General features: G+C 37.8%; 2 protein-coding genes across 3 annotated transcripts; one reads left to right on the forward strand and one right to left on the reverse strand.

Moving 5' to 3' along the window:
• Positions 1-3,032: 3,032 nt before the first annotated feature.
• LOC591903 (glycoprotein endo-alpha-1,2-mannosidase) lies at positions 3,033-8,593 on the reverse strand. The gene is made up of 3 exons (XM_791449.5): positions 7,860-8,593; positions 6,433-6,542; positions 3,033-3,843 (listed from the first exon to the last, which is right to left on the reverse strand). Exons 1-3 carry the CDS (start codon positions 8,575-8,577, stop codon positions 3,148-3,150), a joined length of 1,524 nt encoding a protein of 507 aa, XP_796542.3. The 5' UTR covers positions 8,578-8,593; the 3' UTR covers positions 3,033-3,147.
• A 6,190-nt stretch (positions 8,594-14,783) lies between these two features.
• LOC590423 (peptidase M20 domain-containing protein 2) lies at positions 14,784-23,289 on the forward strand. 2 transcript variants are annotated; one of them, XM_790029.5, is made up of 9 exons: positions 14,793-14,902; positions 15,507-15,539; positions 16,443-16,688; positions 18,055-18,258; positions 18,670-18,818; positions 19,657-19,799; positions 20,775-20,929; positions 21,497-21,722; positions 22,419-23,289. In XM_790029.5, exons 3-9 carry the CDS (start codon positions 16,506-16,508, stop codon positions 22,556-22,558), a joined length of 1,200 nt encoding a protein of 399 aa, XP_795122.4. In that variant the 5' UTR covers positions 14,793-14,902; positions 15,507-15,539; positions 16,443-16,505; the 3' UTR covers positions 22,559-23,289. The 2 variants fall into 2 exon arrangements, with proteins under 2 accessions (XP_011662898.2, XP_795122.4); XM_011664596.2 differs by lacking the exon at positions 15,507-15,539 and having other exon boundaries at positions 14,784-14,902; positions 22,419-22,702.
• The last annotated feature ends 908 nt before the right edge of the window (positions 23,290-24,197 follow it).

Here is a 24,197-nt window from a genome sequence, read left to right on the forward strand (position 1 = left end):
AAATTGAATAAAGGAATCATGGGACATATGACTACAAATATACATGTAGTGAGTAATCCCAAAATATGATCTTCAATCAGTGTTTGTTTCAGTTTTTTTTTTTTTTTTTTTTTTTTTGGGGGGGGGGGGGTACTTCTGTGCCTCATAGTAAAAGGTTAACTACAGTCAAAGCTGCTTTAGTGACCACCTGTATAGAAAGACTACCTGTCTACAAAGACCAAATTTTCTGTTTTCCTTGAAAATGATTTCTCGTTGAAACAATGTACTCGTACTTAAAGAACCTGTACATAAAGACCACCTGTCTATAAAGATCAATTTTCTTGTCTTCCTTGGGTGGTCTTTATAGATAGGTTTCACTGTACCTGTTGATCACCAAACTTCATCTTTTCAAAGAACAGGTATGCTCCAAAAAGATTGACTTACATAGAAAGTAAAGATATCAGTTCTACTACATGTAGAAATACATACAATACAATACCACCCTTTCCGCTAAAGTTAGTAAACTTGCAAAAAATAATGTTTTGCGACACAAGCTATTTTCGTTACATGAAAAAAATCCAATACACTAGGCTTTACTCAAGGAAAATTTTCCTTTTTGTCAACAGTACTGCAAGTATAGCAGCTTTATAACTACCGGTATCAAAATTATCTAACAGCTGGAGCAAACTGTTTAACTTTATGATACAATATAATACAAAAAACGAATCCATGTATGAAAATTATCTTCTCTCTGCATCATTCTTATACAACGTGTAATACCTTTGACACAAATAATTCTGGTTTGTGAGTCCATTAGTGAATATGCACTGCACGCAGGTCAAGTCACAAGCAGATAATGAATGAGACCTGTCAAGTTCATTATCCAGCCAATCGTGACTTAATTTTAAACCAAGTGCAGTGCATATCTCTAATGCACGGGCTTGTGATATACCAGCTCCATGTCTTAAAGATAAACTCCAGTACTGGTAAAAAAAAATAAAAAATTCTCACAGAATCAAACGAAACTTACACTGAATGTTCAAGATTACAAATAAATGACATGTGCCAAACAATTTTGGAAGAAAATGTATACTGGCTGAGTAATGAGCATAGAAAGACAAGGAAATCAAGGTAGTACTAGCCCCGACACCATGTGTGTTGTCCCATATATAGCTTTCTATGTGAGTGCTTGTTACTTTGCCAAGACTCGGTAAAATTTATTATGATTTTGATGACTCCAGAACCTTGCAGTGCACACCAATACTTACATGCTACATGATCAACTGTTTCTGATCCTTTCCACACCTTTTCTTTCACAATGCAATCGCGCGCATTACCAGTACTAAAGTTTACCTTTAATGATATAGTTCTACATTATGCCATAACAAATTTTGATTTTCATAAATAATCCAACTTCCGTTCTAGTGGATGCTTATTTTCAAACCACTACATGTTTATTTCATGAAGCTACAATGAACCTCAACACATGACAGTGTAAAACTCCATTTACTAAGCACATCTCCTTCGTGTCTAATGCATTGGCAAATATCCACTTATTTAAAAGCTTTTATACATTTCTTACATTTAAATGTATTTTAATCCACAGTGGAGGGTTAAACCACATTTTTGACCGTGAATTAAATAAAACCTCCTTTGCACATTCTGGCCGAAGTCCGAGACTACTATACAAACTAGAACATGTTTTAACAAAAATGTATTCAAATGGATCTAAATTGAAAACAAAATCAGTAAATATTCCAATATTCCAATATATACATATATATTCAAAAATTTCCAGTAAAACATTGCATATTTGTGATAGATCTAATGGCTTTCTACTTGATACATGTACATACATTTTGACAATTTGACTTGAGGATATAATAAATTGCTTAACTACCCAACTCGTATACCGGTAACTGTTTACTACTTTGCACAAGAGAAAACTTTGCACCGTCATTAAAAATCCATATGCATGCATGCAAATTGTGCAGTGGTTTTAAAGGTAGCTATATTGTGACATTTTACTGATTCTCTATCAAAAGATACAATGTAATCTACCATACCACATAACATGTGCGACCTTCTTGTCTCGTGTCTCCCCTGTCATATAGTAAACGACTGTTAATGTGCAATCCTGCTAGAACAAATCTAGCAACAAAATCTCAGTTCTGAATCCTTTTTATCCAGGGACCAGAGCTATAGAGTTCATATAATTTTAACAAGATCTATTAATTTGGTAAGCCTACATTTGCACCACGTTGCACATTCCATGATTACATAATCATTACAAATGGGGCATTGTAGTAAAGGAAACTGACAAAATTTTCAATGATATCAAAATATCTCAATGCCATAAAGACTTGCAGATGGGCAGGGAGAGCCTTGCTCCTCTTTGCGGCATGCTCCAATTCGTTGCTCGACTCGTTAATTACGAAAGGAACTCCTTCTCTGTTGAATCTGTATTTTTTTAACATATCTGTATCACGAAAATTATATTAGTTGGTGAAAACCACTAATTGTTAGATGAAACGCCCCCCCCCCCCCCCCCAGTGGTACCAAGAGAGATATCAATACTCAAAATTAAATTGCAGAACTTTTCTTTGAGGAGTTATGATGTGGGGTTGCAAGTCCTACAACTGGGTTTAACTTACATCATGGGTTTAGGATTGAAGTTACATGTAGGTATCATGTTGCATCCAGGATTGAAGTTAGGACTGCAAATTGTGACTGCAGTCAAATTTGTAGGAATTGGCAGCGAGAAGAACTGGTAGGGGAGTGTTTCACAAAGACTAAGATTGACTTTAAGTTGGACATACTTGGCAGGCCGTTCATGCCACTGTTTTCTATCACCATTTACAGGCATTGGTCTCTCAAGGGACTTGCAAATCATGGTCAGATATCTACAGAATTTTCATTTCTTGATAGTTCAATATTGAAGGAACAAAATATCATCTAAAGATCATAATTGAGAGATCAAAGGTGAGAGCAACAAGTGGCGTTAATGGCCTGCCATAAGTCCAACTTAAAGTCGATCTTAGTCTTTGAGAAACACTCCCCAGGACCACCATTCTAGCAAAACTGTACAATAACGAGCATGTGAAGTAAAACAAAATAAAAAAAATACTGTTCTGTATCATGAATCATATGACGAAAAATATTAAACTGTCATCCTGTCCCTTTGAAAATCTTGGCCCACTTCTGAGTCTGCAAGAGATACTTATTGGGACCTTCTGGCCCATAATCTAGATAAGTATAGTTATTGAACGTCTTTGGTACGGCTCTTTCTATCTGTGTGCCTTCATGCCATTCATTGAAGGAAGTCAAGGAAATAAGGTCTGGTTTTACTTTCACCGCCGCCTGCAGAGACCTATCATAGTAGTCTCCATCAGAGCGGTGTTTCGTATTCATTTTATTCCACGGTCTTACCCGGGTGTCCACGTATCCCGGTCCGACGCTGGGGACGAAGAGGAGGTCGCGCTTTTGCGCAAAGTCTGCCAGGAGCTTCCAGTTCTTCCAGCGGGAACCGTACGTGAATCCGTTGCTCGCGAAATACGTGTAGAAGCCGTCGAAGAGACTGCCGAGGATGTCCGACCTATGCTGCGTATCGAGGTAGAGACCGAGGAAGATCCCGTCGTAGATGGAGTTCCTCAAGCTCAGCTCGTCGTTGATTCCGAAGAGCCGCGCCCAGTCTGAGGAGTTGGTGAGGTAAGAGTCGTACACGTAGAACATTGGTAGCAGGCGACCTTTGAATTTGTAGCGGTAGAAGGCAGGGTGCATGCCGTAGGTGTCAATGATGTACCGGACGTCTTCCCGGAATGTGACCTCAGATCGACCTTTGTAGGGTTCACAGTGAAAGGTCATCTGTAATAATAGAATGGAGACAAAGTGTAAATGGTGAAGTTCACCCCTACTAAAAAGGACAAACTCGATTTGATTGATATACATGTATAATGTCTTCATTAATTTTATTGAATAAATTTGTATTCAATTTCATGAAGCTCAAATTTATTATGAAAGATTAAATTTGTGTATGTACTTATTATGTCCAATAATGTATTTTGTTTGTTTAAATCCCTAAATAAGGAATTAAACTAAAATATTCTCCAAAAGAAAGAAGAATCATTATGCTACAAACAAATTCCTGATCTACAATCTTTCATTTATCTACAATGTTTTTAAAATAAAAATACCAACTATGTTCTTTCTTTTTGAATTAATGTATACCATTGATTACATGAAAAAGACTATACATGTACAAAGTATGATACACAATCAAACAATTGACTCATGAAAGGAGTAGGAGAATACATTGTATGTACGAGTTTACAGGTATAGGGAGGAGCGAAGAGGGCAGTATAAAGAATAGAAAAATACATGCATATACATTATTATATTATTATTATTACCATCATATTTGGGAGAAGTTTTTTTATTTTTTAAGTAGGAGAAAATATGAAATGCAGAAGAAACAGAGTGATTCAGATAAGAAATACTGACAGAAAGGGTAAAGTTTGACAAATAACAAATGATGAATATCTAGAAGAAAGTATTCACAGAAACTATTGAATTAGAAATCAAACATAACATTTAAAAAACAATATCATTCCAAGTTGCAGCCAAGCAAAACAATACAAATTCAATTAATGTTGAAGCTGCAGTAGTGAGGGGAGGGGGAGATGTGAGGAGGAGAGATGTGAGTTAGAGGGGAAGAGGAGGAGATGGGGAGGGAAGAGGAGTAGCGAAAGGGAAGGGACAGATAGAGGAAGAGGAGGGGTGGGGGCTAGGGAGAGGGGGAAGAGGGAGAGAGACGGGGTGAGGAGAAGAAAGAGGAGAAGAAAGGGGCAAAATAAGTGCATTAATAATAAAGTCAAACATCAGTCCTATTAAGTCCCCACGAATCCGAAACACCCCATGACCAAAGCTCTGTAATACCTCAGTCACACTTTTGCGTATTTGGCTTGCCTATTGCTGGGTAATATGGAAAGCCGTTTTCACATTTATTTCTATTTCTTGATATCAAGAAATGATTTTTTTGTTGTAAAGCAATGGTAATTCTTGATATCAAGAAATAGGAATAAATGTAAAACGGCTTGCCATAAATACGCAGCAATACGCAAGCCAAATACCCAAAGGTGTGACTGAGGCATTAAGCACACACACCTTGATATTATACTTGAGAGCCATACGTAGGTACAGAGGAACCATGTCGTCACTAGGATTACCCGCGTTGTCCGCTTTGGATGCAGGGTACCAGGAGTACACTATTACACCTGGACAATATTACATATTAAAGAAAAGACCATATACTGGGCAACTTTAAAGCTATAAGTTTAAATTGTTATTACAGTATATCTGAGCTTAAATCAGAGAGAGACTAATACCAAATGAAATGGTATGGTAATTGATGGTAAAAAAATATGGTAATTTCAAGTAAATTATGTTTATCATCTATTATGCTTAGTATACATGGGTACAAATTGGACCAACATAAAAAAGTTACCCACATTGGAGATAGTCAAACTTTTTAATGAGGGTGACAGAGTGGAAAGATGAAAGGTCACATGCCAAAGCTGGTGTGCAATGAGGTTAAAAGTTAAATGTGATTACATCATGACATGGTACATTTTAATGCATACATATGAACATCACACAAGGTTTGGGCAACACATACATGTACAAAACAAAGAGACAACATATTATCAAATGAAATGCAAACGAAGGTAGAAAATATGTACATGGATTAGAGACGGAGTGGGACCACATTATGCGTTTGAAGATGAAATTAATTTTTCATGTGAAAGGATTATTTTGTAATGACATTGTGACAAACAATCATATATTACAATCACAAGCTTGACAAGACAAGTAAAAACAAAAAAATAACAGGTATACGGTCATGCAATGTTTGTGCTGGTGCAATGTACATTAGAGTTTATAGAGGTATAGGAGAATGAAGGATAAAGGGAGAGGAGAGAAGGAGAGATAAATAAGAGAAATTTAAGACAAAGACAAACTTAGAGACAAAGAAAAGAAGAGAAAGGAAAAGAGCTAGAGAGAAAACATAGTAAGAAAATGAAAGAGAGAGTCAGAGAAAGACGGATATATAAAGCAGGAGAAAGAGAGAGAGTTTTGAAGAATGATAGTGAATGAAAAAAAGAGAAAAAGCCAGAGAGAGAGAGAGAGAGGGGGGGGGGAGATATATAATAGAGAGAAAGATGTAGAGAAAGTGATATAGAAATAGAGATAAAGAGTACAGGGTCACGTCTTTATTAAAGAGTTGATATTAATCGCAACTCTGTACATGTGCATGTACAAAAGAGATATGGGGACTGCAAACTTGCGACAGATTCGAATCAATTGCAACTCTTTATAAGACGGGGGCACAGGTATATATTATGAGAGGGGAGCGAGAAAAAGAGATAGATAAATAGGGGAGGATTATACCGGTACCTTGATCTTGTATTTGTGAGCCATGTCAAGATATGTAGGCATCATGTCATCGCTAGGCTTGCCTTGGTCGTCCGCTAAGCCTGCTCGATACCATGACATGGATATTACCCCTACACACCAATAAAAAAAAGCAGTGTAAAGAAGGAAAGATGTGCATACAGTCAATTGATGAAGTAAAAGCAGATATATTTGTATGTGAGATTTATGAAGCTAAGGTCATGTACAGTACATGAAGCTTGGGCAAATGCTTACTGTATGTTCCTAACTTTTAATAACATCCCATCTGTTCCTGATTTATAATATTAAAGCCCTACCCCTCCCCCCCCCCCCTCCCTCCCTTTTTATTTCTTCCAATTTTTGTGGATAAAAAATGAAAGCAAAAATCATAAGAATCGACTCGAGCATCCTTGCTTATGATAGTTGGCCTCTGCATTTATCTTGATTATTTTTACTTACCTCCATACTGTCAAGTTTTCAATTATGCATTTTTATTTGTGTGTATTTAAGTTGTCACTCTTTATTTAAATCAATTATATTATATACTATTATTGTTATTTGAATGTTTTACATTTGATATATCAATAAATGCAGAAACATCAGCTAAAAAAAATTTTTTTTTAAATGATATGACTATTAAGACTAGGGATCCATTTAATCTGGCCTGATGAATAGCAAAATATTAATAATTCAAGTTGGTTGAGATGTGAGATTATTGAGAAGTCTACCGTAATTGCTTTCATGTATGAAAGTGTAATATGAAAGAAATGAGAGTTGAAGATATATCCTGACTATTAAAGTCATGAATTTCCATGTTCAACTGGTGAACAAGTCATTTGAATATAAAAACCAAAGGACGGCTGTCTGCGCTCCAATCTGCATTCTGAAACCTGTGTGAGGTTGCAGTGTAATCAGGATGAGGTTGCAGTGTGATTAATACTATGTGGCGTTACAGACAGAAAATAACTTTAAATGAATGCTGATCCAAATGACTGAACAGCTGATTGAAAAGCTCTTGAAAGACATGACATGAAAGCAATTTTTATGGCATTTTCAAAATGTGGTATACTTTACATGTCCAGGGGAGTGTTTTACAAAGACTAAGATCGTCTTAAATTGGACGGACTCAAAACTATGGCAGGCCATTCATGCCACTGCTTGCTCTCATTATTCCTGGCATAAGTCTCTCAAGGGACATACGAATCTACGGAATCTACATTTTTGGGTAGTAAATTATTAAGGGAAATATAACTAAAGATTATAATTTCTAAGATTTTTCCTCTAATTTTACATCTGGTTCACGACATTTTAAGGGCATACATCGCCCTTTAATAGGGAAGATGTAACAAAACAAACAAGACACAGCCAGGAAATGATTTAAATATGCCAAATTTAGGTTAAGAATTCAAAATAAAAATCCATTTTAATACCTATGCCTGCTAGCCTCAGCTGTTTCATGTGGTCCTCGATCACAGCTGGGTTCCTGGAGCTATAGGGACCTAGCTGGGGATAGAAGTTAGCTCCAATCTCTCCTGGAGGTTGCCACCTTCCCGAGGGCCACTTCTTGGCCTCCTTCTCGCTCCAGTGTCGGAGAATCTCGTGATTCCAGTGGAGGTACGTCTTGTCAAACTCTGGGCTGCCGTACCATGGATAGTAGAATGCATGAAGGTTGTAATTTGGCGGGGGCCACGTGGCAGGGTCGTCCCAATCTGCCGTCTCCTGCATATTTGGCATGCCTGGAATCTTTGCATGTGTTTTGTTAGCAGTGTTTTTCATTTTAGCTAACGCCGCAAGTAGCTCGATAGGCTCACCAGACCTCGATTTGAGGGTTTTGTTCCTGCCTCGGGCAACACTCTCATGAATCTGCATGATGTTACTCTTTTCCTTCAGGTGCTCTCTTGAGTTGTAATCGCGACCTTCGTCTCTGCGAAGAGCGCCCTCTTTCTTGACATGTTGCACAGCATTTCTCGCTGCTTCCACCTCCTGGTTGGAATCCACCTTCATGAGGCTGGAGATTGCCATGAAGCAGCCGCCCAGGAAAGTGACGACGATGACCACGCTGAAGACCCTCCACATCTTTCGGTTCCTGCAGAGCCCCATGATTGGTTTTTCTATTTTTCGCTCCCTGCAAGGACGCTCTAGCTGCATTGTACGGTGGCTTCAGATATCACTTTCATCAGCTCATGCTCCTGTACTGATGGAATATGTTATACCATGCTGTAAAGAATCCTGCAGTAAGAATAAAGAGAGTGATTAGTAAATTACTTTTTAATTATACTGTAAGCAGTATAAAATAAAGTGTTTAATCAAAGGGAACTGTACATATAAGATCTACTTCTAGAAGCAATTTTTTCATGTTAAATCTCAATACTCTGTCCATGTTTTTAAGCTGGTTGACCGGATTAAATTTCAAATTATTCCTGTTGACACTCTTTCAAGTTTCAAGTCTTGTTCTTGCAATCTATATGCATCCATGTATGGTTACTTAACCCAATACCAGACATCCCGTAAATGTCTGTATACAGTATCTTCCAAATGTATTAAAATCATATGCTTAGAAAGGTCAATGCATTTTAATGTGTTGACCATGTAGTACATGTACATGTGCATGCACTTGTTACCCAGCTCAACAAGCTTACAGCAGCCTGCATTTACGCTTCACAGCCACAGCCATGGTTATGTAGAGGTGTCGTGGACGAGTGGATATGTCACCAGACTGTGGATCACAAGGTCCGCGGTTCAAGTCTCACCGCGGCACTAATGTCCTTTGCCAAGACATTGATCTACATTTTGCCACTCTCTACCCAGGTGTTAAATGGGTACCAGGTAGGATGCGAAAGCTAATGTGGTTAGATTAGCAAGTGTGCGCTTGTAAAAATAATGCCTGGCTGGAATGCTCCCCAGGGAGTGGAGAATGTGCATACATTGTGTGCGGGTAAGCCTGAATCCGATGACTGGGGTAATAATATATATATATCTGTAAAGCGCTTTGAGAGGGCGTTCGGTCCTGAAAAGCGCTATATACATGTAGATATACATGTAGCTATTATTATTATTATTATTATGTGTCCATACAGATATCATCTGGATAGTTGATTTAAATCAGTAATTAGCAATTCGTAGTGTACAACTTAGTACAAGCAATATTTCATAAATCTTTGTGTAGGGGTGACCAAAGTTCGTAGACATTTTGAAAGTATAGGAGAATGTGGTATTCAATCTATGATTTCTCATATTCTACACAAATTTGTTAATTTTAATTATTACCAAATGGATGGCAAAGTTTTTTACTACAAATTGGATCAACTAGAATATTTATCGTCAAAAGGAATCCAGAGATATCGCGATCTAAAGATTTGATGTCGGATCCGCATGCGCGCTGCAACTAAAAAAGTCACAAAAACAATGAGACCTTACTTCGCGCACAGGGGTTTACAGCTGATTTATCAAAAAATATGATCCATCAAAAATAAGGTAATATATTAATTTGCAAGGCAAGACATCATACAAATCAGTTGGTACCACTTTTTACTTACAATTTTCAGGATATCTGCTCTCAAAATGAAGATTTCCAAAACCTGATCGGTAAGTTAATAATTTTTTTGAACGAACGCAAATGACTGCAAAATTTGCTGATCTTTTGTCAATATTTTCACAATTCGGCAAACAATTTCACAGAAAATTTTGTCTCTGGGAAATTTTATATTCCCCTTCCATTGTAGCCCGAATTTTCTGTCTCTTTCGTTCGTTAGCCTCTGATTTGGGTAGGGTCGGCTCCTCTCTTTACAAAGCTAGAGCCGACCCTACCCAAATCAGAGGCTAACGAACGAAAGAGACAGAAAATTTGGGCTACTTCCATTGGTGATTTCAGATCTTCGAAATTTTACCGATTTTTTGAGACACCGAACTTAGGTCACGCGCAAACTATGGTCACACTCACACCACCATCCAACAATAGAGAGGATGGTTATAGTTGAATGAATATTTCCTGTTAAATCCAAAGGCAAAAGAAAAGTTTTCACTCTTAGGCCCGAATTCACAAAGGAGGTTTGTTGACAAACTAGTTTTATGTGCGTCACGAATTCATACGACATGTTTGTCATAAATGTTAGGTGTCCAGACACCCATGCAACCCCCAATCATAATGCCCTCAAAATAAGTTTAAAAGATAAATTCAATTTCATTCAAGTATGATCTGATGATCAGATGTGTGATTTAGATCTACATCTCTCTCGATCGAAATCTTGTCACACTCACTCTCACACTCGGTCATGATAATTGCTACACTGTAATAGACCCTATGTTCAATATCACTAGAAAATGGGATTATTCATTTTTAGTATTTTACAGTGTTATCCAATTTGTTATGCATTTTCAGTCATAAAATGTACAGCATATAAAAATGAGACGAGTCTGGCCAGGTTACCCGGCCTTCGACCTCCAGCCATCACAAGAAGGGGCTGAGGCCTGAGCTGAGCTGATCATGATACAACACAGACAAGATATCCGCCTCGTTTCGTCCGTTCCTACCCCGGCAGAAGCGGCTTAGGTGGGGATGGCATCCACCTCCACCGACCCGGGCCCTGACTCTAGTCTACTAGTATTCTAGTATTCTCCTGCAGGAGGATTTATGTTTGCCTACGAAAGCGACCAGTGCCATTAGTTTGTGTTTGACTTTATTGTATAACATTTCAGAATAGTCTAAAAGCTTAGAGAATCAGAAATAAGACTATGGGGGGTAATACAAAATTACAAATCTACAAAATACTGAATGTTTACCTCTCGGTAGTCCACCCTCTTCTGATTGTAGAAGCTAGATTTCAGCAAAGAGCTTCAAAACCGAGAGAAATTAATATGAATTTCTTTCGTAGTATAATACGTTCGGCAAGCGGAGATTGCTGATGTGTAAAGAAAACGGGCTCGAGAAGGTACGTTCCTTGTCTCAGCCCCTCTACGTGAAAACATTCGGCCTCAGTATAATTGTCTAAAACCTAATTCCATATTTTCAAAGTCTGATTTTTGTATGATCTCGAGCAGGAATGAATAGTTCGAAACTTTAACAAAATCTTTGTTTACAATTATATGACATCCTTAATCCCTTTGCATGGTTTTGACAAAGTGTTAAGTTGCAGGCAAATTTGGCGATCGACGATTCTCAGCTAGGTGATAAGATTTCTCATATAATGTTATTGAAATTACATAAAATGAGACTTTCATAAAATTTGAGAATGTGGGAAAAAAAATTCAATGGATGCTTTTAAACTGGAAGAGATCGACCCCGCATAATAAAATACCTCCTCTACTGAAAGTCCTTTAACACAAAATTCAACTTCCTTTCGGGTTAAAACGTGAAAAAGAGTTTCAGAAGTATTAATTATCTCCTTACATTTCCTGAAATTACGTTAAAAGCAATTTAAATTAAATTTTCGAATTTTGGAAAGGCTATAAATAATGACACATCGAAATGTTGAAATGACCTTACATAAATCCCGCGTGGTTTAAACAACTGAAAACGGGTATCTAAAAAATTGATTATAATTCCTAAAGGATTTATTTAGAAAAATGATTTATAAACGTTTGTTGCTATCTAGATCACAATAGGCCAGACAGACGTACAAAGACCTTTAATATTGAAACAGAGCCCCCACTTTTTCGAGTACCCCCAAATTGCCACTTTTTACTTCTGATAAGTACACGTTTTTTCTTTGGAATAAGTGCCCCTTCCCCCCTTTTCGTAAATACCCCTTATTTTACGTAGAAAACGTGCGCCTTTTTACATCAGATACCGTGCCCCTTTCCTTTCGAACAAGTGCCCCTTCCCCTTTCCATGAGTGCCCCCTTTTCACCTCTGATAAATTTTCCTATTAGTCTAATCTGAAAGTTGCCCCTTTTACTCTAACTAATGCCCCTTTTAATTTGTAATGAACACCCTATTTTTCTTTCTTATAAGTACCCCCTTTCAGGTGCGAGAAATGTCCATTCCCTTTATTATAAATGCCCTTTTCACCTCTGATAAGTGCCCCCATCCAAAAATGATAGGTGCCCCTTTTACTTTGACAAGTGCCCCGTTTCGTTTGTAATAAGTGTATATTTCCATTTTATGAAGTGGCCCTTTTCATCTCTGATTAGTGCCCCTTTAAGGTGTTAAAAATACACCTTTTCAGCTCAGAGACACATTTTTAAACATTATATTGGCTCATGCCCTTTTGAACTTCAAAGAATTCCGAGGTAATCGATAGCTCTGTGTTCAGGAATATAAAGGTTTAGATAATGTAGGAGTTTTCAAGTTAAAAGCAATTTCATTTTAAAAAGACTGAGACATCTTGATCACCATAATATGTTATTATGTCAAGATGTTTTTATCACCTCTCATCTTCCCCGAAACAATAGATTGTTCATATCCTCCTAGACACTAGGCGCGTACGCAGGTGGTGGGGGGGGGGGGGGGGGGGAGGCTGGCTGGCTGAGTAATGCGAAATTTTCGGTGCGATTTCCAATTTTACCCCCCCCCCCCCCCCCCTCTCGAAAATCCTGCGTACGTCTTGCTCCTAGATATGGGATTTTTTTTTTACTTTGAGGTTACCCTTTGTAGGTCCCTACAGCCCCCCCCCCCCTTTTTTTCTCCTTCTTTTCTTTCCAGAAAGTGGCATTTTTTGGTGGTGCATCCCCACATTACAAGACGCTCCGCCGCCCCTGTGCTTTATATTTTTAAAGAAATCAAGATTTAAAGATGAAAGTGAAGTTATGGTCAAGGGATTACATTGTGAAAGAAACTGTCTGGGAAAGGTCGATTCTGTACTTAGGTTTTGGAATCATTCAAAATAACAAAAATGACTCTGCTTCGATGTACAGTACATTATGTGGCAGAAATCTCTGTTCCAAACATTTACCTACTCCTTGATGACGTATAACGAATAAGAGAGCATTTGAAAACAATCTGTTAAAGATAAGCTCCAGTTCTGGTAATGGTGAGGAAAAAAAACATTGAAACAGTTTCTATTCAAATTCACACCAATTGTTTTGCTAAAGGAATTTGAATGAAATTGTGTAATTGTTTCAAAAGTGTAGCATTAACAAAATTAGAAAGCATATTAACCCCCTCCCCTTTAACCCTGCAGAACTCAATCTTTTCAATTCTTTTTAAAATGTTAGGTGTGTACAGACAAGAGTAATGCGCAACAGCGGTTCTATAAAAGGGTGTGGGCTGGAGGGGGGGGGGGGCACCCCCCCCCCCCCCACTCCGAGAACAACGGACCCCATGCGTGTTACCAAAATGTCCGGTAAAGGGGTACTTTTCGTGCGACAAAGTCCGGCCCGAGAATTGTAAAAAAAAAAAGGGGTTTATTAACTTTTCACCCGGAGATTTCTTTAAAAAGGGGTGTTTTTTCTTTTTTTCTCTCATCTCTTTGGACTCCTGAGAAATTATTCCGAATTTAGGGGGGTACATTAAGCATTTTTCATGATTTAGAGGGGTCTCCTAGGCAGGAAAAGCCCGCGAAAAGCCCGCGAAAGGGGGGGGGGGGTTCGGAAATGTTGGCAGTCCTCAGATAGGGGGTGCTTTCAAAAAGAGGGAACGAGCATATGCGTACCCTAAATAACACTGAGTGGGGGGGGGGGGGCTCAAGCTCTCGTTTTAAACATTCAAGTCCCCCTCGAAATTGTTGATTATAAATTAATTCAAGGGAGTGCAAGAAACGCTGGCCACCCCCCCCCTCCCCCCCCCCCCCCCCCCCCCCCCCTCAACAAAATGTGTTGTACAGAACCGCGTGCCTGGATGCTGGTCTTGACCGATCGATTGTTTGCACATATCGGTCAAGGCAAATAACATAACAATATTATCCAATTCCCCTTGATATCCTGCCAGAAGGCTATTTAGATACAGGCTTTTAATCAGCTAGAGGCGGATCCAGGATTCTCTTGCCGGGGGGGGGGGGGGTGCGATATGCCACTTGACATCGTTCCTCCCTCTGGATATTATTATGCTATAAAACGTTTTATGATTTGCACAGTTGAATGATTTCGTTCGTGGTCACCTCACGGAAGTATAGCAAGGGTTTCAGGGCATTCGAAGGTATATAAGCCGATCATAATTTGTAATAGTAATATTCTCCTCCACAATTCCAATGGGAAAGTTGCTCTCATGTGCCTGGAGGGGGGGGGGGGATAACCCGAAAAAAAGATTAATATGATTCACCAGCTGTATGAGTCTTTATAACCATGAACCTAATACTAGGTTCATGCTTTAACGGCCATCAGCCTTTGATGTCAGTTTATTACCCGGGTATACGGATAGGTGTACAATTACAATGAATGTTTGCCCTTTAGCTTGCTGAACCGTGATAAGAAAAAAAAGGCTTTATGGCTGTCGGGAGGGTTGTATACGTGTATCAAAGTACTTCTCATAGGGCACGTATAATGTGTATAAGCTAACTTGCAACACACATCCATTCGCCTATCTCCTCCTAGCTATTTGGTGAGTTTAACCATGGCCTTTTCATGTCCACATAATTTATATTTTCAATTGTATGCATGTTGACTTATTATAGGCTAAAGTACAATCATGTCTCGAATTAATAGCTCATTGCATGGGTTATAATTATAATGTATATAACTTATGTTGTTTGGTGCGACTCCAGTCCATGATAGGCCTATAATATAGGTAAGTAGAAGTAGACTACTGATTTTTTTGTTTAAAGGGAAGCGGACTAAATGAGAAAATACGTTATGAGTAATCGAAAGTTATACAGGCTTAGGGGTCGACTCATGGGAACGTCAATTATTGGCTGAATGGGTAGTGTCAGACATCTTTGCCCTTTTAAGCAGAGTGTGAAAGTCAAAATATCACGCTTATATTTTTTAGTCGTCTAGCTGCCACTACTACCACACAAAATAAGCACACCTTGTTCATTTGAAAGATTTTATCATAATACACAATAGTTCCGATGTGTTTTTTTATTTGTAGCGAACACCCCTAAATCTGAGGGGGCGTCCAAAAAAAGGGGCCATTTTGACGAAAAATAGTATTTTGTGAATAATAACATGAAACTTAAATTTACATTGTACATATTACATTTCAGATGAGTTGGCTCGACATGTGCCAGCAGCCGAAGGTACAACTTTTCATTTCATTTTTTGAGAGGGGGGGGGGGGGGCGTTTCTAAAACTGGTCCTTACCTTTAATGTTCTGTGTCTTATTTGAGTGTCTTATTTCATATACTGTAACTTTTTAATTTGTTCAAATGCATTTGTAAATTGTGAGTAATTTAGCCTTTAGTTCCCATTCACAAGTTGTAATACACTATTAATATAATTATCTACGTACAATTTGTATGAACAGACAACTACTCTGAAAAGAAAGCAGTACAAATCAAAAAGGCAAACTGGAAAAAGTTTGAATGATATCGCAGACAAAAAAAGAAAGTTATGGATTTTTGAAAGTTGTAATCTGTATACGTGTGGGCATCGGAAAATTTTCCCATTTGTTTCAACTAAAACATATCTAAAATATATGACTAGTGTTATAACTAGTGTTTTATGTAGACGACAAACGGGAAAGTAGCTTACGTCACAATTCACTGAACAAATAGACAATCAAAGATTTGCATTTACTGGTCTCATTTTTCAAACATTTATCCTTTAATATTGGTCAATTTTTTTTCAAAATTTCGCCATTCTGTTTCTCTTATTTTTCTGCTCTCATACAAACTTATTGCAAGCGTTGGACTGCTCTTTAAGTATTTTAAAAGCAAATTTTCGATGCAAAAGGCACCTGACGATTAGAATAGTAGAATATTAAAGATTAGAATAGGGAAAGATAATTAAAGAGTAAAAAAGCTCCCCTCAGAATATTGACTTTTGTTTGGGAATCAACTTGTTTTAATATCATTTCAATAGGTGTTACTTTCAAATACAGCCCTCGTCTCAAACAAATATATTACCAGTTCAGATGAACGTTTATGATAGTAATCTAATTCCCCTTTTTTCTTCTTTTTCCTCTATTTTTCGCTCGTCAGAAAAAGAAATCTGAACTGTAGAATCCCTTTTCCAAATTCTTGGATACACCTCTGACAGCACTCATGAGTAATCAGGACAGCGCCCTCTTAAGGCGGTCTAAGGATGCAGCTGGAGCCAAGATCGATGAGTCCGCTGCAGCCTTGCATGAACTTAGCAATGACATCTGGACTCACCCAGAGTTAAACTTTGAGGAACGCCATGCCCATGCTAGCCTGACAGACTTTCTCGAACGGGAAGGCTTTGAGGTATATTCAGCCACGGTTCTAAAATATTATATTATAGCAATAACATTCTGACTATTTGTAATCTATGTATATATATTTTTTTCAAGTCAATATATTTAAATGTTACAAAAATTATGTTTGTCATTATTTTGAGGGATCCATATTTTCCAAGCTCTGCTTTTCAGTGGATCTCTCCATTTCCACAGGTTTATCTTTAAAAAACTTAAAAAAAAAAAACCCTTACACTGGATATTTATGTATACTTTCTATTTCATAACTTTAGGCCATGTAAAATGTATTTATTATTGAATGTTGAATTGTATATCTGATTTCTTGTCAAAATTACTGTTCTGTTGGAAATGAAAAATAAAAATGATATTGAAACTGAAGAGGCCTATGCATATTCTGGAATGACGAACCAGCAGAATATAACGAACTTTTTGAAGTAGCGATCGAACCTTTGGAGAAAAAAAAAGACATTGGGGTAAATGAGTCTTGGGAATAAAACAAACCTTTGGAAATTAGGGGTATATCGGTAGGCCTTTCATCAAAATTAAAAATGGCAAATGGGGAAAGAAAAGAACTTAAGGAAAGGGAGGGGGATCAAAAAGGAAAATGACCCTTGCACTGCCAAGCCTTCCTCCTAATCGCTAGCCCTGTCATTTTCATATTTCATTCATCGAGTAAGGGGCCATGTCCCTCAATGGCTGGACAATTTCTACGCCAATGGTGATTGTTCATATTTGTTTAAGAAACAAATAATAAGAGATTTTGTAAAAAAAATAAAAAATAATAATTATGATACCTGTGATCGTTATCAAAGTATTCTTAAGACCCCATGCAGAGGAACTTATATCTTTTGAAGGTATTTCTTTCTTCTTTATTACCTTGTATATTCCAAGATATGAATGTATTTACACATGACAAGTACAATAAATACATCATTAAACCAACCAACCAACCAATCAATCAAGCAATCAATCAATCAATCAACCAATCTATCTTAAAATCCAATTAATTCATTTCTAAACGAGAGTATAAAACTCCTTTTGTCATTTTTAACGTGTAATGTAATGTAATTTTAAATGTGTTTTTTAACAATCCTTTTAACGTGTCAATATTTAAAAATGCGATTTATCACTTTTTCATGTCAACATTTAAACATGAGCAATCCAGCTTCTGCTGCTTTTCATGTAAAATGACAATTACGATGCATGTATTTTGAATTTGCATAATGAACCATGATTGAATTGAATAAATCAATAAATCAACCAATCAATCAATATATCAACCAACCAACCAACCAACCAATTAATCAATCAATAAATCAATCAGCCATTAAATCAAGTAACATTCAATGTTTGTTCGTTGGTTTACTTTTTTTAAGGTCACGAAGAACTTCCATCTTGAGACAGCATTTAAGGCTACATATGGGACCGATGGTGGTGTCCATGTGTGTGTAATCTGCGAGTACGATGCTCTTCCTGAGATTGACCACGCCTGTGGACACCCCCTGATCGCTGAGTCTGGAGCAGCTGCAGGGCTAGGGATCAAAGCCGCACTCGAGCTGGCCGATGCACCGAAAGGAAGGGTATGCTAAGTAGATGGCCAATAAATCAATCAACCAATCAGAACAATCAATCAATCAACCAATCAATCAATCAACAAGTATCATTTTTTTTAGAGTGAGGGTGTTAAAGCACACAACCACTACGGAACTTCAACCTAGGAGGATAACCTATTTGAAAACTACCATCATTTGCGGATCCAGAACCCCCCCCCCCCGTATGCCTTAAATACGACCCAGAACAATAGAAGGTTTCCTCTAATTGTGCCCCTGGCGGCTGCAATAGGTTCGACCACAGAAGGCGCCCAATAAATGTGATTGTGATGGGCTTTTCAGCTAGTGAATATTCATGTCATTAGGCAAATTATTATAGTATGATAATTATTATATCAACAAGTTTAATTGTCATACAATCATTTCAACACAACAACACAGGTCACAGTCATGGGTACCCCTGCCGAAGAGGGCGGAGGCGGGAAGATTAAAATGATTGAAACAGGAGCCTTTCAAGGAATAGATGTCGCTATGATGGTACATCCCTACCCGCGTAATGTATCCAGACCAGTCATTCTGGCTTGTACAACGTAAGTTTTTTTCCTTCCTTTTCCCCCTTTTTAGCTTTTTATTTTTTTTTTTTTTAAAGAAGAAGTATATGGAACATATTCGCAAAGACTTTCAAGAAAACTTCTCGAGGGAAACATCCGTACCTTACTGTATATCCTAGATCTAGAGATATCATATCATGATTATTCAATAATATACATAATTATATTATACGCAGATTAAAAAAAAATGATGGAACTGAAATTGCCCGGCCTTAATATTTCTCCACAGTCCTTAGTAAAGTGTTAATCGGGCTTATATGAAACAGGTTAAAGTCATAAAGTGATGATGCAGTGACATAAACATATTGAAAACTTAACGTATAGTGACGTTTATTTATTTATTTATTTTATTTTATTTAGATCACAATTTAGTTCACCGCAGATATACCTCTTGGGGGGGGGGGGGGGGTGTAGTTGTGGGAAGGGTATTGGATGTGATGCCCCAATGAAAAGTATTATATATCACATGATACGTTAATTTGGAAAGAAGAATTACATTGAATTACATGTACTGAATGGCTAAATTTTAATACCTATAAATAATTATCGGCTGTCCGACCAAAATTTGATTGTAATGGGAAAATGACCTCGTGATTGGGGAGTGGATCTCAAGGGAAACTTCTAATTAAACCGTCCGATTTCTGGTATCCCCTTCCGGACCCTTTATTTTGTGTCTAGTTGATTTAGCAAAATTCAGTCATAGCAATATAGTACATAGTTACTTAGCTTTCGATGTCAACGCCGCCCTTTTTTTAGAAGACAGACGCTACGCCACTGTATCATACCAAATCCACCTATTTTTTTAAAAAAATCCTAGGATGGAGATAACGTTCACTGGTCGGGCAGCACACGCATCGTCATGCCCGTGGGAGGGGGTGAACGCTTTGGATGCGGCTATCTTGTGCTATCAAAACATCTCCGTCATGAGACAACAACTTAAGCCTGAGTGGAGGGTCCATGGTAAGCATTGAATTGGCTGAGGTGGGGGGGGGGGGGGGGGGGGGGGGGGGGGGGGGGGGGGGGGGGGGAGGGAGGAGGGGGGGGGGGGGAGGGGGAGGGGAGGGAAATTATCAGGGTTGATGCACTGTTTGTAATGGGTCCCCCGCTGTAAAATGTGAAATAATATCAGGTTCAAATATCAATATCGTTTACAGCATAGACGTACTGGCCCATTTTGAAAGGTGGTTGATATCCTTTCCCGATTAACGTGTAGTAAAATTTTATAATTCAAAAGATTATAGCACCGCTAAATTAAAGCTCATTAAACAACACCAATATGGTACAGGTGATATCACTTGATGTACGTGGCTGAATAGTTCTACTAATTTAACTTCTGTACTTTGTATAAATACCCACACCCCTCTATTGTTTTTTTTTTAAATTATAATTATTTTGCCTACATATTGAACAAATTTCACTCTAACGCATTTCTTTTTCACGAGACTTATTACAAACATCGTCCCTAAAAGAGTCTGTATCTAACTGTCGTTCATGATATCAAGCCTAGCTGTTATCTCGATAAGTCTATTGAACCTTCAGATTAATTACATCATCACTGGATGGACACACTGGTATTATCAATTACTAATCTTATAATGACTAACGTGGTTCCTCATTTATATCTCCCTCCAGGCGCGTACGCAGGGGGGGGGGGGTTAGGGGGTTAACCCCCTTTGGTATTTTTTATGTGTGTATTTTTAAGAAACCCCCCTAAAAAAAAAAAAAAAAAAAAAATTATGCCCATGGCTCACCTAAAAAAGATGACCTTACCACCCCAACGAAGTGTCCTCCTACCCTCCCCCCCCCCCCCCTCCGCTTATTCAGCGGCTGGCTGAGTCGTTGCGAAATTTTCGGCCCGATTTCAAAATGTTAACCCCCCCCCCCCCCCCCCCCCCTTGAAAAAATCCAGCGTACGCCACTGTCTCCTCCTTTCAGGTACCATTATGAAGGCAGGCGACACTCCCAGTATTATACCCGAGGAATCTCAGATGAGCTTCTATTTAAGAACGGTAGACAGCGTTGACATGCCCACACTCAAGGAAAAGATCGGCGGATGCGCAAAGGGAGCAGCAACAGCGACGGGATGCGAGGTAAATCCGAGGGAAGCCAAGAATACACGAACTAAAACCGATTTATACCCGAGACACACCGACAGACTCTAGCTCTTGTCGGTGTGACCGGGTAGCATATGATGTGTCCTTAAAGAGGAAGATTTAAAATGTATTAAGCATATCCAAAGCCGAAATGACACCCCCTCTCTCCCCTCTTAAGGAAAAAATAAGGGGGATTTGGGAAACAACCTTCTTTTTTCCCCTCCAATTATTGAAGGAAATAATCATTTTAACAGCTCAGTATAGCTTTAACATTATTGCCCGATTCTGCAACACTATATCGAGATATCCGTAGCTTTAAGCCATCGATAACAAATATAGAAGTAAGAAAGAGAGACATTGAAAGATAAGAAATGTAGGGACAGAAGTAAAATGTGATTTAACTTTAGTATCACCAGGGATGGGGCTAAACCTTTAATTATCACGACACCTCTCAAAAGTAAAAAAAAAAAAAAACGTCTAGTGATGCCCTGGTGTAAATAATCAGTGCAGATATATAGCATTTACCAATTTTGTTTTGATATTTGTTGAATTGTATTTGCACAGGTAAAGTACTCCTTTGGAGGCGACTACGCCAATTTGGTCACCAACGATACATTGGCGTCGGTGTACGAGCGTCAGCTTACGGATCTCTCCGTCGACTACTCAACCAGTGAAGTGACGTTCTCTACCGATATGGGGGATGTTTCGTACGTGGTTCCAAGCATCCATCCCTTGTTTTACATAGGCACTGAAGCTGCTAATCACTCAAGGGAATTTAATACTGCAACGGGTAATATTCCAAAAAATCGCTAATAAAAAAAAATTAAAAAAAAAGGTTTAGCGTCCTGTCTTTTTGAAAATTAGGAAGGAGGAGGCCCTTTTTTTTCTTCAAAATGGCCGCTCGGTACATTTTTCCTGACAGTCTATTTTTCAAGATGGCCGCCGGCATTAAAAAAAAAAAAAAAAAAATCAGAAATAGAGCCATTTTAGCAGTGTTTTTCATGTTTTTTTTTTTTTAATTAAACAATTTTTTAAATTAAAAAAAAAAAAAAATTTAACGGAGGAGGCCCAAAAAGGAAGCCGACGGGGACGCTAAACATGTATATTTTGTTAAATGGCCATAAAAACATGTACTTAGATTATTGGTAGTGCATGTTGCCCATAAGAGACATCAAATCATGGTAAAACTACTACTTGTAGACGCCTTGAGCATCCCATGTGATGGATGTGTACATAATATGAATGTAGCTAATATTGTTATGTGTTAGTAGTATTAATCTGTATTATCATTATTGTTGTTTTTATTATTATAATTATTATCATAATTTTATATTATCATCATGATTACTTTGATTGTTGTTATTATTAATATCATTATCATCATCATTATTATCATTTATGTTATAATTATCATTATTGTTATCATCATCATTATTTTTATTATTATTATTATTATTATTAATAGCATTATTGTCTTGTCCTTCAGGTGCTGACGAAGCTCAGAAGCCAACGCTAGCCCAGGCTAAGGCCATGGCTTTCACGGGTCTCGAACTGATGCAGCCTGGTAACAGCCATCTCTTAGACAAAATCAAGAAGGAATTTAACAACAAAGTAGCCCCTAAATAATGATCGATGCCAGAAGATCAGAACCGGTGTACGATTCAATTCATCAGTCAGAAAAATTGAGGACTATACTCAGTTTTCGGCATAAGTAGAATACTTAGCTGGGATAAATGCTAAGTAAAACATTGTCACAATTCAAGACAGTGTTAAATTGAATACGGGCCCTGATCAGTGAAATCAGTGACGGATTCAGGGAAGGTGGTAATTATCTTTTTTAATAGCAACTCGCTCTCTCTCTCTCTTTTTTCTTCTTTTTCTCTGTTTTTTTAATCCATAATTTCGGTTTCTACTCATACTATATTTGTCATCATTTTGTATTATGATAATCAGATATTTGAAATACATGTATTTCATTTTAATTTACATAATGAATGAGAAGTTTTGACCGAATGAAAAAGAAAAAAAAATTGCTCTCTCACTTGTTATGTTATTTTAAACTGAGGGCTGCCAGCACATCAAGGTTCATGCTTACGTTGCATGTATGTAGCCCTCTTGTACCATGTTTATGTTATTCATATTGATTATTCATAAATCTTGTAACTTATTATGTTTTTTTAAAACATTTTCTATATGTTATGAATAATCATGTACCGTATTAGGAATAATGTATCAAATACAAATGACACATAAATGCACATAAATATGTATGTTCGAAAAAAAAATGCTAATGTCATTTTATTTTGTATATAAAAATTAATTTGGGAGTAAATAAATGTTGCTTTGAATTAAATTGAGATAGGTCTATAGAGTTTGATCCTTCTTGATTATGTGCTGTCAATTTGTTTGTGAGTTTTCATTCCATGTAGGAGATATTTCCTGAGGCACTTCGACCAAAATGAATCCCCACATTGGATTAACAGTGGACAGTGATAGGAGGAGGATGATGATAACCCATAACTTTTAAAAAGTTTGCATGCAAGGTTCAATCACAATAATTTTTCCAGAGATGGCAAAATACGACAGAACATAATGTATGGGGTCCGCTCGCTATTCATAAGGACGACTATTCATAAGAACCGCTATTCATAATTTGAGAAAAGGCTCGTTATTCGTAAGGACCACTATTTATAACCAAAGAAGAGGGTCGCCGTTTAGAACAACAAAGCACCAACGTGCTTCTAAAAATATAAACATTGCCAAGCTTTCACATAACTGAATAAACATAATTTCACGCGCCCCCACGCGCCGTAATTATTTATGACCGCGAATCCTTTAGCCGCGGACCAGATTAAACACATTTCCCAGGGCAATGTACGTGGCAATGAAAATCGGCTCGAACATAAAAACAGGCAGAAGAAAGCAGCCAAATCTGGTATCAACTTAAAGCATAGACATCACAGGAGGCGCGATAGCTCAGTCGGTAGAGCATTTGTCTCGTTATCCGGTGACCCGGGTTCGAAACCAAGTCGATGCGCTAGTGCCCTTTGGTAAGGCATTAATCTTTATTACCAGGTCCTCAGAGAGGACCTTTAATGTGAAATTCAAAGAAAATCACAAATATGTCAACTAATGTGTCACTAAAAACCAGTAAGTTAACAGATGGCCATCGTACAAGTTTTAGGTCAATTACATATCGGGTGATTTATAAAAATACAAATACAACCCCCTCAATAGCAGCTGGGATATACGAGAGATTCGCCGG

Source organism: Strongylocentrotus purpuratus, unplaced genomic scaffold (genome assembly GCF_000002235.5).
Source record: "Strongylocentrotus purpuratus isolate Spur 01 unplaced genomic scaffold, Spur_5.0 spur5_scaffold_21, whole genome shotgun sequence".
Lineage (NCBI taxonomy): Eukaryota > Metazoa > Echinodermata > Echinoidea > Camarodonta > Strongylocentrotidae > Strongylocentrotus > Strongylocentrotus purpuratus.